The sequence below is a fragment of the Manacus candei genome, unplaced genomic scaffold, assembly GCF_025592945.1.
Source record: "Manacus candei isolate 608988 ecotype Guabito, Panama unplaced genomic scaffold, ASM2559294v1 h1tg000109l, whole genome shotgun sequence".
NCBI classification, from domain to species: Eukaryota; Metazoa; Chordata; class Aves; order Passeriformes; family Pipridae; genus Manacus; species Manacus candei.
Genome location: NW_026138157.1, coordinates 1,368,153 through 1,381,628, shown reverse-complemented (window position 1 = coordinate 1,381,628; position 13,476 = coordinate 1,368,153). Strand labels below are relative to the sequence as shown.

Here is a 13,476-nt window from a genome sequence, read left to right as displayed (position 1 = left end):
GGGGGCCAAAAGCAAAGGAAGTGGGGAAAACCCATGTGAGACCTGAGCACCAGGAGCACCCCAAACCTACAGGTTTGGATGCCCCTCCAGTGCACACACCTCCCCAAACCACTCAGTGCTCGCCACTTGGGAAACAAACGTCGCTGGTGCAAGGCAGTGCTTGGCATCTGACTGTAAGTTTATATACAAGAGGTGAACAGCCAAGTCATCCAACCCTGAACCACCCCAGGAGGGTGAATTTCACATATATGGCATACTTGGTGTTTCGGTCTTTATTCCGGGACACCAGGACCACCATCCCAGAGAATCTCCTCACTCCCCAGCCAAAAGATTACTGCAGGTTGCAATAACTGCAGAGCTAAGAAGTGGTGTCTTCTGGTCCTCCAGAAGTCCCTCTTTTTGATTGAGAGGAGGCTGAAGACCACAGGCATTCACAGAACATCTAAATGTCTGGAACAGGTAAGAGGCATCTTACCTGTTTCAAGAAGCCAGTTTCTGTGACTGACACAGGCTGCAAAGGGTGGCCAGTCCCAGATGGGCCAGTCTCTGGCTTGCTGTCTCAGTCCCTACATCTCAAGAAGAGAGATCTCATTATGGAATCACCAGAAACCATCTCTGCATTTTGTTCAGCCTCAAAAATGCAGAAGCTAGTTTAGCTGTGACATTAGTTGGATGTATTTTAGGAAACCTTGATAATCCACAAAATCAGAAAAGGAGAGAAGCCTGGGGTTTGCCCAAGGTTACATTTAAACAAGAAATGTTCCAAAAAATGTGTCAGGAGCAGTGCTGAACACACTGGTATACAGGAAACAAGGACAGATATGCTAAAGGAAATCCTGCTGGTATGGTATATTCTGAATTCTTCCTGATGCCAGTCACACTTCATCTCCACACAAGCAGAGAGGCAGAGACAGAGGTGGTTTTATGCTGCCTGAGCCACCAGTATCCCCCTCTGCAGCCTCATTAGCCATTGCTTGAGGTTTTCCTGCAGGGCTATCATCAGCTTTTTGGATATTTCCTACCTCTGTAACTGGCACTTTAGAGATGTGGTTCAATTTGCAGTGATTGCATTCCCACTGTTTTCCTCTCCTGTGTTAAACAGGAGCTGAAGAGGTCGAGGGGGTCAGTCTCAGGGGCACTGCTGGGACCTGGCTACTCAGAGCAGCCCCCTGCAAGCCTCCCTGTGGGGCATTTTGTCCTGTTACCTACCTGTCAAGAACCTAACACCTGCTTTGTCCCAACCCCTTCCCCTCTCTTTCTGCAGTAATGGAAATCAATGAACTTATTCAGAAAAGACAACTCCTGGAAGCATTTGCAAGTATCAAGTTATTGGAAGATGAGACTATCTCTGAACGGAATGCTGAGAAATACAAAGATAACCCACAGGAGCTTTTACGGAAATCCAAGGATGTGAATTTCCTTTATAACTCCATCGCAAATTCTATCCAGTCCATAGTGGAGGGAACGCTGGAAGCTTCCACTGTAGAGGAAACCATGCTGACCTCCATGGTGACTTTAATTGCCCATGAAGAAGCAGCTCATCCCAACACAGACAAAGCTGTTCATCCTGGGTCAGACTTGCTTGGCAGGCCCAGAAAGTGGAGGGAGATGTGGAGGGAAGCAATCAACGAGAGTGCTAAAAAGAGAGTCCTGAAGGCACCCATGGCATCAAAGGAAGAAGATAGTTCTTGGCTTGATCTCCACTTAAATTTCCTCCAGAAACTCCTGAGGGAAGATTTACTGAAAATTAAGTTATCAGTAAAAAAGTGCTATCCCGAGGAGTACCAGGTGTGTGACACATATGTGGAGGCTTTTCATAAGGCCATTGCCTCACATTTGCAACACCTCTGCCAGAGACTGCTGGATTTCAATGAGCTCTACACCTTGCTCAACTGGGTGGCCAACACCTACCACAGGTGAGCTGCTGTGCTCGTCACATTTCCTCTGCCTCCTCCGGAGAGCAGCGGGGCGGTGGGGTACTCCTAAAGCACTGAGCTATTCTTAGCTTTCCAAGTGAGCAGGAGGGACACAGTGACTTCTACAGTGGAGCCAGATAGCAAGTGTGTTAATAGGTGGGGACAAAGGTTTGTGGATAAAGCACTTGCTGTTTTCTAAAGATGTACCTCACCCCCTTTTTCCCCTCCCTGTCCCACTAGCTGTTCCCACATGGCAGGAAGCTCCTCCTCACAGCTCAGATAAACCTGCTCCTTTCTGCAGATATTTTGCAAGATCCAACAGCTGCTCAGTGACTTTTCCAGGCACAGGGAGGGACCTGTGGGGGAGGTCTTTTTCCTGTTTAATTAAAACCATGATGCATTTGGCAATGGGCCACATTAACCCCCTTGCATGGGGTCAGAGTTCTCTTGAGGAGGTGCCAAGACATCATCTAGTGGAATTTTTATCCACATAAAAACAAAGGCTCTATCTCAGACATGTCTGCTAGTTGAATGAGAGGTTTCTAGAACCTCTTAAGGCTCCTTGCAATTCAGGGGTGACTGAAATATTCTAGGAGCTGTAGGGACGTAGTAAACACTATCCTCAGGGCACCCTGGATGTATGGGGGTACAGGCAGGAATTTTTTGTAAAAGCTGTAAAAACTGTGTTGATTGTACAGCCAATGGAGACATCTTAGTTGCTCACAGAAGGTCCATGCATCGAGTGTCAGTGTCCTCAGTTATTTCCTGCCCTAGACCACAGCCCATCACCCCAGCCCCAAAGAGCTCCCAGACTAAAACTCAACAGAGATACACAGCGAGGTGGGAAGGAGATGAGAAGCAACATTCACAGGAGACGGATCTGGAAATAAACATGTGAGAACGGTCATGTCAAAGCAAAATCCTGTCTGTCCCAGTAGCTGGTCTCCAAGAATGGCCTGAACCAGATGCCCAAGGAAGGGATAAATGCAAAGCAATTGACAGCCCTCAAAAAAACCTCCAAAAAACAACAAAGAGGGAGTGAAGGCAGGAGTATCAGCACTAAGTCAAACAGTGGGCAAAAATGACCAGGGAGGGAGGCAGTGGTGGAGCAGGGCAAGCAGCAGTACATGGTTTCCCAGAGCACCCCTAGTCTGAAATAGCTTTTGGGTAAGAAACACTTGCACTGCAGGTAGTCTTTGTTTTGAGCGGCCCTCAACATATTTCTTCCGTGAACTTGTCCAGTTACTCCTAAAACCCTATTTACAGTGTGGTGACCACGATGATGTGTGTAACCCCCTCAGCATCATCAGGCCCTACTGATCTCATCTGGAGGGAAATTCCTGCACGTCCTCAGCCCCTGGGAACTGTACTGCACCCCAGTATTGCAGGAGAGAGAGGAAAGAAACAAACTTCAGCAGCTGGGTTCTGCATGAAAGAAAAATGCCCCCCCCCCATATTTCTCTAACTAAGCTGTGAAAAAGCTTGTTAAGAGGTTGCAGCTGTTTGGGGCACTGTTTGCAATCACCTTGATGGTTTGGGCTGTTTTAATTTAATTTAATTTAATTTAATTTCATTGCTCCTTGGAACCCATTCCAAAAAAGAAGAAATTGTCTGACTGAAACTCATTATTGGTGTTACAATTCAAATTAATGAAAAAAAGAAAGAGTGGGGACTAAGCTCCTCAAGTATACACTTGAGACAATCCTTTCAGTTGTGGTGGAGAGTCTGTATTTAGATCTGTGATGTCCTTTTGAATGAGCAGCAGACTCTGGTAGCAGTGGGCTGTGCAGTGCTCCACATGTGCAGATGTACCTCTCTGGGAAATCTAAACCATCACTGTGGAACCATTGACTCCAGGACACTATCAGCAAGCTGAGTTTATTTTCTGCTGAGCAGTCACTCTGCACCAGGCTGACCTTGTACAGTACAATCCTCACTTGGATCCGAACCTGACTGTGGGCACAGTGCTGGTTTGGCAATGGGAACCCTTTTTGGCTGAGGGAATGAGCAGGCTGTGTGTAGGACATCACAGCTGTGTTCCCTGGTAACCAGGTGACTGCTTGAAACTTAAGCCCTACCTTCATCAAGTGCATAAATATTTTCTTCTTTCCATTTTCCACCTTCATGACCCTGCAAGATGCAATGCCTCCACAGTCCGTGGCAGATTGCAAGAGCAGCACATTCAATTGTACAGGCTAATGACGTTTCTTGCCCTAGAGAGAGAAGCACAGGCACTCCCTCCCTTTCCCTGCTTCCAGGCTAATCAGCTGGTCTGAGTACATGTCAGTCCAGAGGAAAGTGAGTGGTAATGGTAAAGTCGTGTGTCAGCTGAGCACACTTCGGAGTCAGACTCTGTAGCTGCACATCCACCCACCACTTCCATCTGCGGGGGAACATGGCTCGTATCCCAGGCATGGGAGCGCCTTCCAGGGGCTGCCCTGCACGGAGCAGGTCCTGCTCTGCCGCCTTCCCTTGCTCCGGATAATGCACAGAGAAGAATAACAGGCTGATAATGAGCCATGATGTGACACGGGAGAGGAGCCAGGGGGATCAGCTAGCGACAAAGCAGCAAGCTACTACAGGAATTACCCTGAAAGGCATTTTGCAAGCTCATAGTCGAATGAATCAGCTTCAGGTTGTTTATTTTAAAAAGTAAATTCTCATAGCACTTTTCATGTCCAAACAACTCAGAAGTCTCATGATTTCTGAGGTGGGCTGGAACCTTACATCATTTTGGGTTTGAATAATTAGGATTGTGAATAGCAAGGAAAGATTTTCTTGTTAAATCTTGAAAACAGGCATCACAATTTAAGCTTTAAGTATATTTCTCATGGCTTAATAATTACGTAGTTCATGCTGCATGAATATTCCATCAGTTTATTCACACTCTGAGGCAATATAATTTGTTAATTTGAATCTTTCCAGTGAACTCTTTCTGGGTCACCCTGATCTCAAACCAGAGGTTAAGACAGAAAACCTGTCCCTGCTGTTTACACCAGCTGACTGGGATAAACTGAAAAACAACTACATTGCTTCTGCAAAGGTAAGAGCTTTGACCTAGTCCCCACATGCCCCCTCAGGGAAGGTACAGGAGCCCCAGCCTCCCTGGCACAGCTCTTGGATGACCGTGTTGTGGTTTCTAGCCCCACCAGCTGCTGAGTCCTGCCAGCACCGCACAGAATGGCCTTTAATGAAAAACAAGAAGGTCCTGAACACCAACTCAGGGACCCAAGCTGAGTCAAAGGGACTGTACCAGACCCACACAGTGTGGCAGAGGCTTAATGAAAGGTTGTAGCTGGGCTTTATCAGATTGAATGCACTGCAAAGCCAGGTGTAAAGGCATTTTAGCTGCTACTGTCACTGTGTGGGATCTTCTCCAGCACATCTGAGGTTTGCTACAGGTAGACAACTTTTGGCATCCCCACCAGAAGGCGCCCCCATGGTTCATGCCCTCTGAGGAAGCTCCTTCTGCAGTTGTTTTTCTGCAGTCCTTGCTGGCACCCTTTGTAAGACTACAAGCTTTCCTGGCTTTTTGCTGGGCTCAGTCATTTTCTTGCAAACCGTTTCTGAAACGGGGCACTGATCAAGGTGAGCTCAAGGTGCCCAGCTGAATGAAATCAGTATTGCTCCACCGTGCTGGTGAAAGCTCACTGTTTCACCAGCAACAGGACTGATTTATCAGCTAGGACTGAACACTGCTGCTGGTTACTTGAATGGCTGTACCTCTGGAGAGGACCAATTTGATCTTTAATCCTGACCTGGTGCATTCCATGTGCTGGAGGACTTTGTAATCAAACAAACAGCTGACATACTATTTCCTGCCAGGAGAATGACTCTCCTTTGATATGAGAGTACCTTGCCCACACACAGCACAGCTCCTGATTTCTCCTGAGATCCTGTTTAGACTGACAGGACTGGAGCAACACCTGTGACTCTGCTTACCTTTCCATGCTGTGCACGTGAACCTTACACACGTGACAATGGAGCAAAATGCAGTGAGCCTCTGTATTCATGTTTGCTTCCTTATCCTGAGCTGCATGTTTCCTTCCTACGTTTAACATTTAGGAGAAAATCAAAAGTTATTTTGGAAACATCCTGAGACTAGAGGTCACAGAGAAGTGGGAGAAGGAAGTTCATTCAGAAGTGGAGGAAAACCTCTACCACGCCTCGCTCTCCTTTGATATTCAAACGGTATTTAATTAGCTGGGGTAATGTTGGGGGGGCCTCTGTGGCTCCAGGGAAACTGAATTGTTACCTTCTGGGGTCGAGGTACTGCCTCCTGCCATAATTTATGTAAGTCACGCACTGGCAGAATACATTAGAGCAGAAAATGACATTTATTACAACTTCTGGCTCTCCCGCTTGCCTTCTAGCTGCAAATTAAACCTGCTGTCAATTGTGTCAGCAACATAATAGGCAACTGATTTTAAAGTCCCTAAGCCTCTTTGATTAGAAAGAAGAAAGAGAAAGGGAAAAAAAGATGGAAAGAAAAGGTTTGTTAGAAAAAAACCCCTTGGCTTAAAGAACAACTTTGTCCCGGGGCTGTGGAAGCTGTGGAAAGGCCGTAGGCAGTAACAGCCACTCCAATTTAAACAGTACAAAAAACAAAAGCTCCTACTAGGTTTAGGGGCTACAGGGTAATAAATCCAGGAGGGGTTTGGATTCATTCTCCTCACTCAATTGGTTGAGTCACTTCAATTAAATAATACTAACAAAAAAGAGAGGGAGAGAAAAAGAAAATCAAAGAGTTTTGCCTGCTGCCATGACTATTTTTCCTTAGAGAAATACTACACATTATGTGATCGTGGGGAAGGCAGGTCTGAATTGGATTAGCAGATGGATAGGAGGCCTTGGTAAGCACCAGAATGGGACTACAACATGCCTCACTCTGGAGGTGCAGTCAGGACTGTGGGAATGGGAATCCAGGAGGAGTCCCAGTGCAAACAAGGCTTCAGGGTGGTGCCTGACCCTCTGTGCTGCCCTGTTACCACTCCTGAGAAGGGGACTTGTGTGAGCCTCTAGGGATGGGGCTTATAGTCATCCTTATCATGGGGTCATGCATGGGAACCGCTCAGCTTCCCTTGGGTTGCTGACTGATCCCTCCCAGAAACCCCCCAAAAGAGGAGGATGACACTGGGTGAGGTCGGAGCTCCAGCCAACACCACCTCTAACTCACACTCAGACAGCAAAAGGACATGAAGCAATTAGGGATGAATGATTATATCACAAATCAATCAGTGCTTCTTAGCCCATTCTGTGTTATAATTTTTAAAACTGCCAGAGAATAATGAAAATCTCCTGGCAACAAGTTGGCTGTTTGCCCCTTTGCTAGGCAAGCCATCCTTACTAACCAAAGCTGCATGAGATCCTTGGAAAGGATGTTTCTCCCATGTCTGTCCCATTCACTGGAGCTTTTTTGTGCCCTTTTCTAGATCATCGGGGAGTACATGAAGTTATCTGGAGCTATCAGCAGAAGCCTGGAAACAAAAATGCTTGAGCTGTGCATGACAGAGCTGCTTGAATTTATACCAAGGTCATTACCACTCCTGGCAGTACTTTCTTTTCAAATGAGTCTCACACTGGTAAAAACACAGGGAAAAGGTCTGTGCACTGGACCAGGTGCTGGCATCAAGCAGGTATAGGTCTGCTCTTGGAGAATTAAAGATTACAGTGAGCCAAATAACAAGCAAGCTGCAGAACAACCTGGAGGGAGTCATAAATAGATCCATACAGGACTCTTGCAAGCCTTAGAATCTAATGCCAGAGCTCCAGGAAGGAGCTGCTGTCTGGGAAGGGATGGTACCACCGTGATCACATCCATCCAGGACCTTTGTGCATGAGATGCTGGTCACTTGCAGCTTCAGCCATGAGCAAGCAGCAATTATGGACCCCTCAGACCCAAAGCCTGCTTGCCCAGAACATCATCTGGGTGTCCTAGGGTGAGTCCTGCTGAGAGGGTTTTCTCTGACCTCCCATGTCTTTGGGCATAAAAATGGATGGTGAGACCCTCTCTGCTACACCTGGGAAAACATACAGCTGGGCTGCCTTCTGAGTCTCTTTGAAATTCACCCAGTGTCCAAGGGAGATTGCTGAAATAATGGGTTTTTTTACTTGATAGTCTCCACGTTATGGCCTCAGGTCTTACCCGCCGCAACATGCTTTGGGAATGCTCCAGGGAAGGTTTTAGGCTTGCAGAGGGTCCCAGCACAGTGACACATTGTCTGATGCCCCTGTCAGGGCTGTATTTGGGATGTCCATGGATGTTTGCCGGAGCAGCAATCTGCGGAGGAGAAAGGTTGTTTGACGTGAATCAACTATGAGCAAGACTAAAAATAATTTTGCATTAACCTTTGAAGTTTCCCACCTCCAGCAGGCACCAAGTGTGGAGTTTGCTAATGCAGGAGCATGGGTGGGGAGCCTGAGCACTGCTTTCTCCCATCATGAACCTGGGGCATGGCAGGGGTCCAAATTGCACTAAAGGCAACACTTTCCCTTCTAAACCCTCATCTCTAGTAGCCCAGCGATCTACACTTCTCTCCCATGCCCTGAGTGAGCACGGTAGTTCAAACCAGCTATTTGGCTCTGAAGTCTGTCTGGGTTTTTGAGGAGAAACAAGGCAGTGATGTTCTGGCCTTTTCTTTCCCTCATTTTTCTTATTTTTCTCTTTTATTTCTTTGTTCTTCTTTTCCTCTTTCTTTGTTTTATTTTTTAATTATTTTTTCTTTTATTTTTTTCCTTTTATTTTTTATTGGGTTTTTTAAAATACTGTACAATTCAAACCAGGGCAGCAATAGCTCTCAAAGGACCACTGAAACTTAAGCTTTTATGGAAACAAACCTGAGATACAAGCGCCTGAGGCCAGCCTAAGCAGATCCCTTTACCCTGACAAAGAATGGGACCATCAAACAAAGCCTTCTTGAGCACACAGCTTCCTGTCATCAGCACAGACCTGTCTGTAAAACAGCTGTGAAACCCATAGAACCTGTGCTACACAAAAAAAAAAGCTACCTGACACTGAGGTCAGGGGGAAGAAAAGTCAGATGTGCTACCCTGTTCCTATTCACCTTCTGTTTTAAAATCAGCCCTCAGGTAAATCCTTTGCCTGTGTTGTGCTTAAAAAGGCACGCAATATATTGTCCCAAAAGCCAGCAAGATGAAGGTCCAGGCTTACAAGCCTGAGTACCACAGCTGCAATTAAACCCTCAGCATGAGGAAAAGTAAGAGTTGGCCTGCCCACATCCCTGGCATCTCTCCAAAAGTGCTCTGTACCTGCTCAGGCGAGCGCATCCTAAACCTGTAATTATCTGCCATCTATTTTCCTCCAGTGCACACACATGTTGTGACAGCTGAAGAAAACACGTCTGCATACAGAGGGGACAGGTTGGGCCAGCCATGGGTGTCTCCTGACATCACCACGTACACAGAAGATGAGCCATCCTCAGTCCCCCCACCATTAAGTGTTACCTGAGTGTCTTTTCTTGCAGGTTTGAGAAGGAGTTTGAGAAGGCTTGGAGCACTGCCCAGGACAGCCCCATCTTTGCACCCTATGTTGTTGCCTACATCAACAGCTTCCACGACCTAATGTAAGTCCACTCCCCCTGAGCTGAGATGCCATGTTTTTGGGGTCTGGGAGGGTAACAGCATCTGTAAAGGAAAGATCAAGGTCTCCTTGGGGTGCCCCACTGGGTGCTCAGTCTCCAGCCCTTCTAACCTCACAGGAGGATTTTCACCAAGGGATGCAGATAATAGTCACAGGCATGAAGAGACAGAAACATGAACAGATGCAGTGCTTGCATGAAAGTTTTAAACTCATTTTCAGCCTCAGAGGAGGGGTTTTTCCACATTTTCTTCTGGAGGTTAGCAGTACAAACCCAGAAACACGGTCTCAAGGCTGCCTTTTGTGCTGGGCTGGAGGAAACAATGAAAGCACTGAACCTGAAAATAAACCCCTGCCATTGCATCTGGCAGCTGGAACTTCCAGGGCTTTGCATGAATTAGTTATTTCAAGCCACTGGTTGAAAAGTGCCTCTGATGAACAGGTATCGTCAGTGCTGACTATCAGAGATCTGACTATCCCTCTCTCCATAAGTAGGATGGTGCCAGTGAGTGCATGTCCCAGGGTCTGATCCCTCAGCCCAGTGCTGTGGCACATGATGACCTTGCACATCCCACTCTGCAGCCGCTTACACAGCTGCCACAGCCCCTCCCAGTGCCAGTTCCATGGAATACTGGTGCTGTTCATACGCCTGCCCCAGGGGGATGGTCTGCAGCCACGCAGGGACATGGCCCACCGAGGCCCAGGGACCCTTCAGCATCTGGAGTCATCTCTGCCATGCAGATATGGTGCTTCAGAGGCCAACCCAGCAAAACAGCACAGGAATAATGCGTGGGCTCTAGCCACCAAAAAGCTTGGGTTGTGATCTCCAGCTCGTGTTGCTGCACTGCTGCCTGGCACTGCCTCCTGTGAGGATGCTATATGCCAAATATTACTGAGGGGATGGAGAGGATTTCGTGTTCGGTGTCTCGCAGGAGCCGACGGCTCCAGCCGCAATGAGCACTACCGTAGGGAAGTCTCTAGATGGCACGGTCTCTCCAGCAATGCTAACCTCGCCGAGGAGCTGGCTTTCACTGCCTCCTCCTGACCCTGCGGAAAATTGCTCTCCCCTTCCCTGCTGGAGACTGGCGAGGGGGTGAAGGGAGACGACAGCCCCAGGCAGGGAGCTGGCAGCGTTTGGGTGGCGGATTGGCTCTGCTGGGTTTATTCCTGAGTCAAGCTGTCTATTCATCAGCCTGAGGTGATGAGTGCTGGGCAGAGCTAGATGACCTAACAGCATGATTTTTTGCATGCGGGACCCAGAATTCAACGGGAGTTGCAGCCCTGAGCTCCAGCCTGGCATGACAGGGATGCTGTTGAGTGCTTTATAGTCCTGCCTGGGAAACCTCAGACGTATAAAGTCTGGGCAGAGGCAGGAACCTGCTGCTCTCCGTGGTCACAGCAGTGGATATGGCACATCCATGGAAGCTTGGGCACTACTGGTGCTGCCTTGCTTCCTCAGTTCCCCCCCCCCCCCCCCCCCCCCCCCCAAAGTGTGTTACAGTGGGACGGGAATGGAAAGTGAGAAGAAAGACAGGAGCACACAATGCCCCCAAAGCTCACACACACACTGGGGATTCCCTTAACCTCTCAGAAGTTGTGTTTTCTTCCTCATGGGGTGAAACCTTGCAGAAGTACACACTGTCCTTCGGAAATTCCACAGGTTTCCATACCCAGAGTCCCCATCCTAGCTGCTGATGATAGACATTGCGTGGAGTGATTCAGATGGGCTCTGGGGGACACAGGCTCAGCAATTTTCCCTTCTCTGGCTTTATTATTTACTTATTTCTTCACCCACGGCCCCTCAGTGCTCTCCCAGGTACTTGCAGACCATTTAGCAAAGGTGTTGCTCAAGTGAAAGAGCAACCAGCCTATGCAACTGCTCCGCATGGCTGCACCATCCCACCTGATGAGGAAATCTGTGGGGTTTTTAAGCACAGTCACAGCTGTGACTCATTTTCAGTGCACAGGATTGTGCAAAAGGAGCCATTACTTTGACCCATAAAGTGTTTCCAAGAGGAAGTACTACAAACAAAAGTTTATTTAAATATAATATCCAACATTCCAATCCAGATAAAATGCTTAGGGCACTGTAATAGTTTACATTTTAACATCAACTCACTGGTGTTCTCTCTCTATAGGTCAGGGTTAGAAACAGAGTTTGAAGTCGACACTGAGGAACTGCAGAAGATTTTGGCAGCTCTGACAAGGAACTTCACAAATATTTTTCTAACGAAATTAAAAACGAAAACACAGGTAAGAGGATCTTGGCCATGTTATTTCCTCAATGTAAGGGGTATGTGCAGGACCACTGCAGAAGCTGAGAGCCATTATCCTTCCCTTGTCTCACCAACTAGACCTCATTTTGCAGTGCATGACATTATGGTCTCTCCAAAATGCATCAAGCCTAACACTCCTGTAGAAATCCTCCTTAACTCAAAGCAACACTTTTGGCATCCTGGGAGTTTTTTGCTTTGAGCAAGGATACCTTTGTCAAGCTGTTTACAACAATCAAAAGAAAAGGATATTTAGTGGCTTCCAGTATCTCAGGCAAAGCAGTAGGGAAAAACCTTCCCCATAATGAGGCACATGGGAAGTCAGCTGAACACCACCAATGAGACATTTTTTCTTCTACTAAAACGTTTGGATTTCTCAGGACTTTGATTTATTCTTACTGATTCGTTGATCTGCCATCATGGTCTGTAAGCAGCCTCTTCAGATAGGACAGAATTAATTCTGGTAGAGGTGATTTTTCCAGCCTGTTCCCATGGTGAAGAAAGGCTGATTTTTCCAGCATGAGGATGCTAAAGCTCTGGTATCAGCTGATAAAGCTCTGATATCAGCTTGTGTTGAGGCCTAAAATGCAATGCAATGTGCTGCAATGAAGTTTGTGCTTCCCAGGTGCTGTAGGTGAGACCTTTCTGGTCTCAGCCAGCTGGGGCCCACTAGCTCTAGCTGGTATAATACAAGAGATGAGGCAAATCAAGCCTTTGGTCACATCCTTTTTCACTCAATCTCATTCACTTTCTAAATCCCCAAACATAACTTTCAAAAACCAAGGCAGTCATGGGAACTGATGCAACCTAAGCCCAGTCTGCCTGGCCAAGGGGACTTTCCAGTGACTATAGATCTTGTCTTGGAGCCTAAGTGACAGGCAAGGAAAGGAGTCAAGCCAAGGCATTGAGCAAGAGACCCGAAATGTGAGAACTGAGAGAGGCTGAGGCAAAGCATTTCTAAACAGCTCTTTTGGCACTTTGTGCCATGGTCTGGTAGCCACGGCAGTGTTGGATCAAGGGTTGGACTTGATGCTCTTGTAGGTCTTTTCCAACCCGGCTGATTCTATGATTCTTTGATTCAGCATGCTGGGAGCATAGCAGGAGAGCACAAGGAGGGGGAAATAATTGGGAAGGAGATTGCCAGGAGTCTAAAGCCAGAGATCCCGAGAGCTAAGACGAGAAAAGTACAAAGAGGATGTTCCAGAGAAGGGATATTTTGCATTTGGCCCTTAGGGGAGTTTCTTCCAGAAGTCTTTAGCAGATATTGCTGTGTTTCTGTGTGAAGGTACATTAAGTCTAGGGACCCAGCAAGGACAATAACCCACTGAGAACACTTGGTCAGAGTACCTTGAACCCAGGACTGATGTGAGACTGCCATAACTCTCATGTCATCACTGATCATGAGGCATCAAGCTGGAGATGCTCCCAGCTGCTATTTCCCTCCCATCACATTAGGCCAATGAGCAGAAGGAAAATCCCAGTGAGACTTCATGCAGGTCTGCAGGAGTACAGATACCCTCCTGGAAGGGCTGTGAACATGAGGAACTTTATTTCCTTGTGGACAAGGCTGTAGGGGTGATGGATTACTGGGCTAATTTCCAACAGATTCACTCCCAAGTGACCTGTCATTTCCATAGCTGGTGCAAACCCAAGTAACAGTAACATACATGACTGCACAACACAGCTTGTT

General features: G+C 47.3%; 1 protein-coding gene across 2 annotated transcripts in view; it reads left to right on the top strand.

The window, feature by feature from the left end:
* The window catches only part of EXOC3L4 (exocyst complex component 3 like 4), a 30,719-nt gene that overhangs the window by 4,648 nt on the left and 12,595 nt on the right, over positions 1 to 13,476 (top strand). Inside the window, exons 3-8 of one of the 2 annotated variants that reach the window (XM_051769495.1) lie at positions 1,265 to 1,916; positions 4,842 to 4,959; positions 5,982 to 6,107; positions 7,349 to 7,449; positions 9,401 to 9,499; positions 11,652 to 11,766. In XM_051769495.1, the coding sequence (XP_051625455.1) occupies positions 1,265 to 1,916; positions 4,842 to 4,959; positions 5,982 to 6,107; positions 7,349 to 7,449; positions 9,401 to 9,499; positions 11,652 to 11,766 (1,211 nt within the window). The remainder of the gene's footprint in view (positions 1 to 1,264; positions 1,917 to 4,841; positions 4,960 to 5,981; positions 6,108 to 7,348; positions 7,450 to 9,400; positions 9,500 to 11,651; positions 11,767 to 13,476) is intronic. The other variant, XM_051769496.1, reaches the window with a different exon arrangement.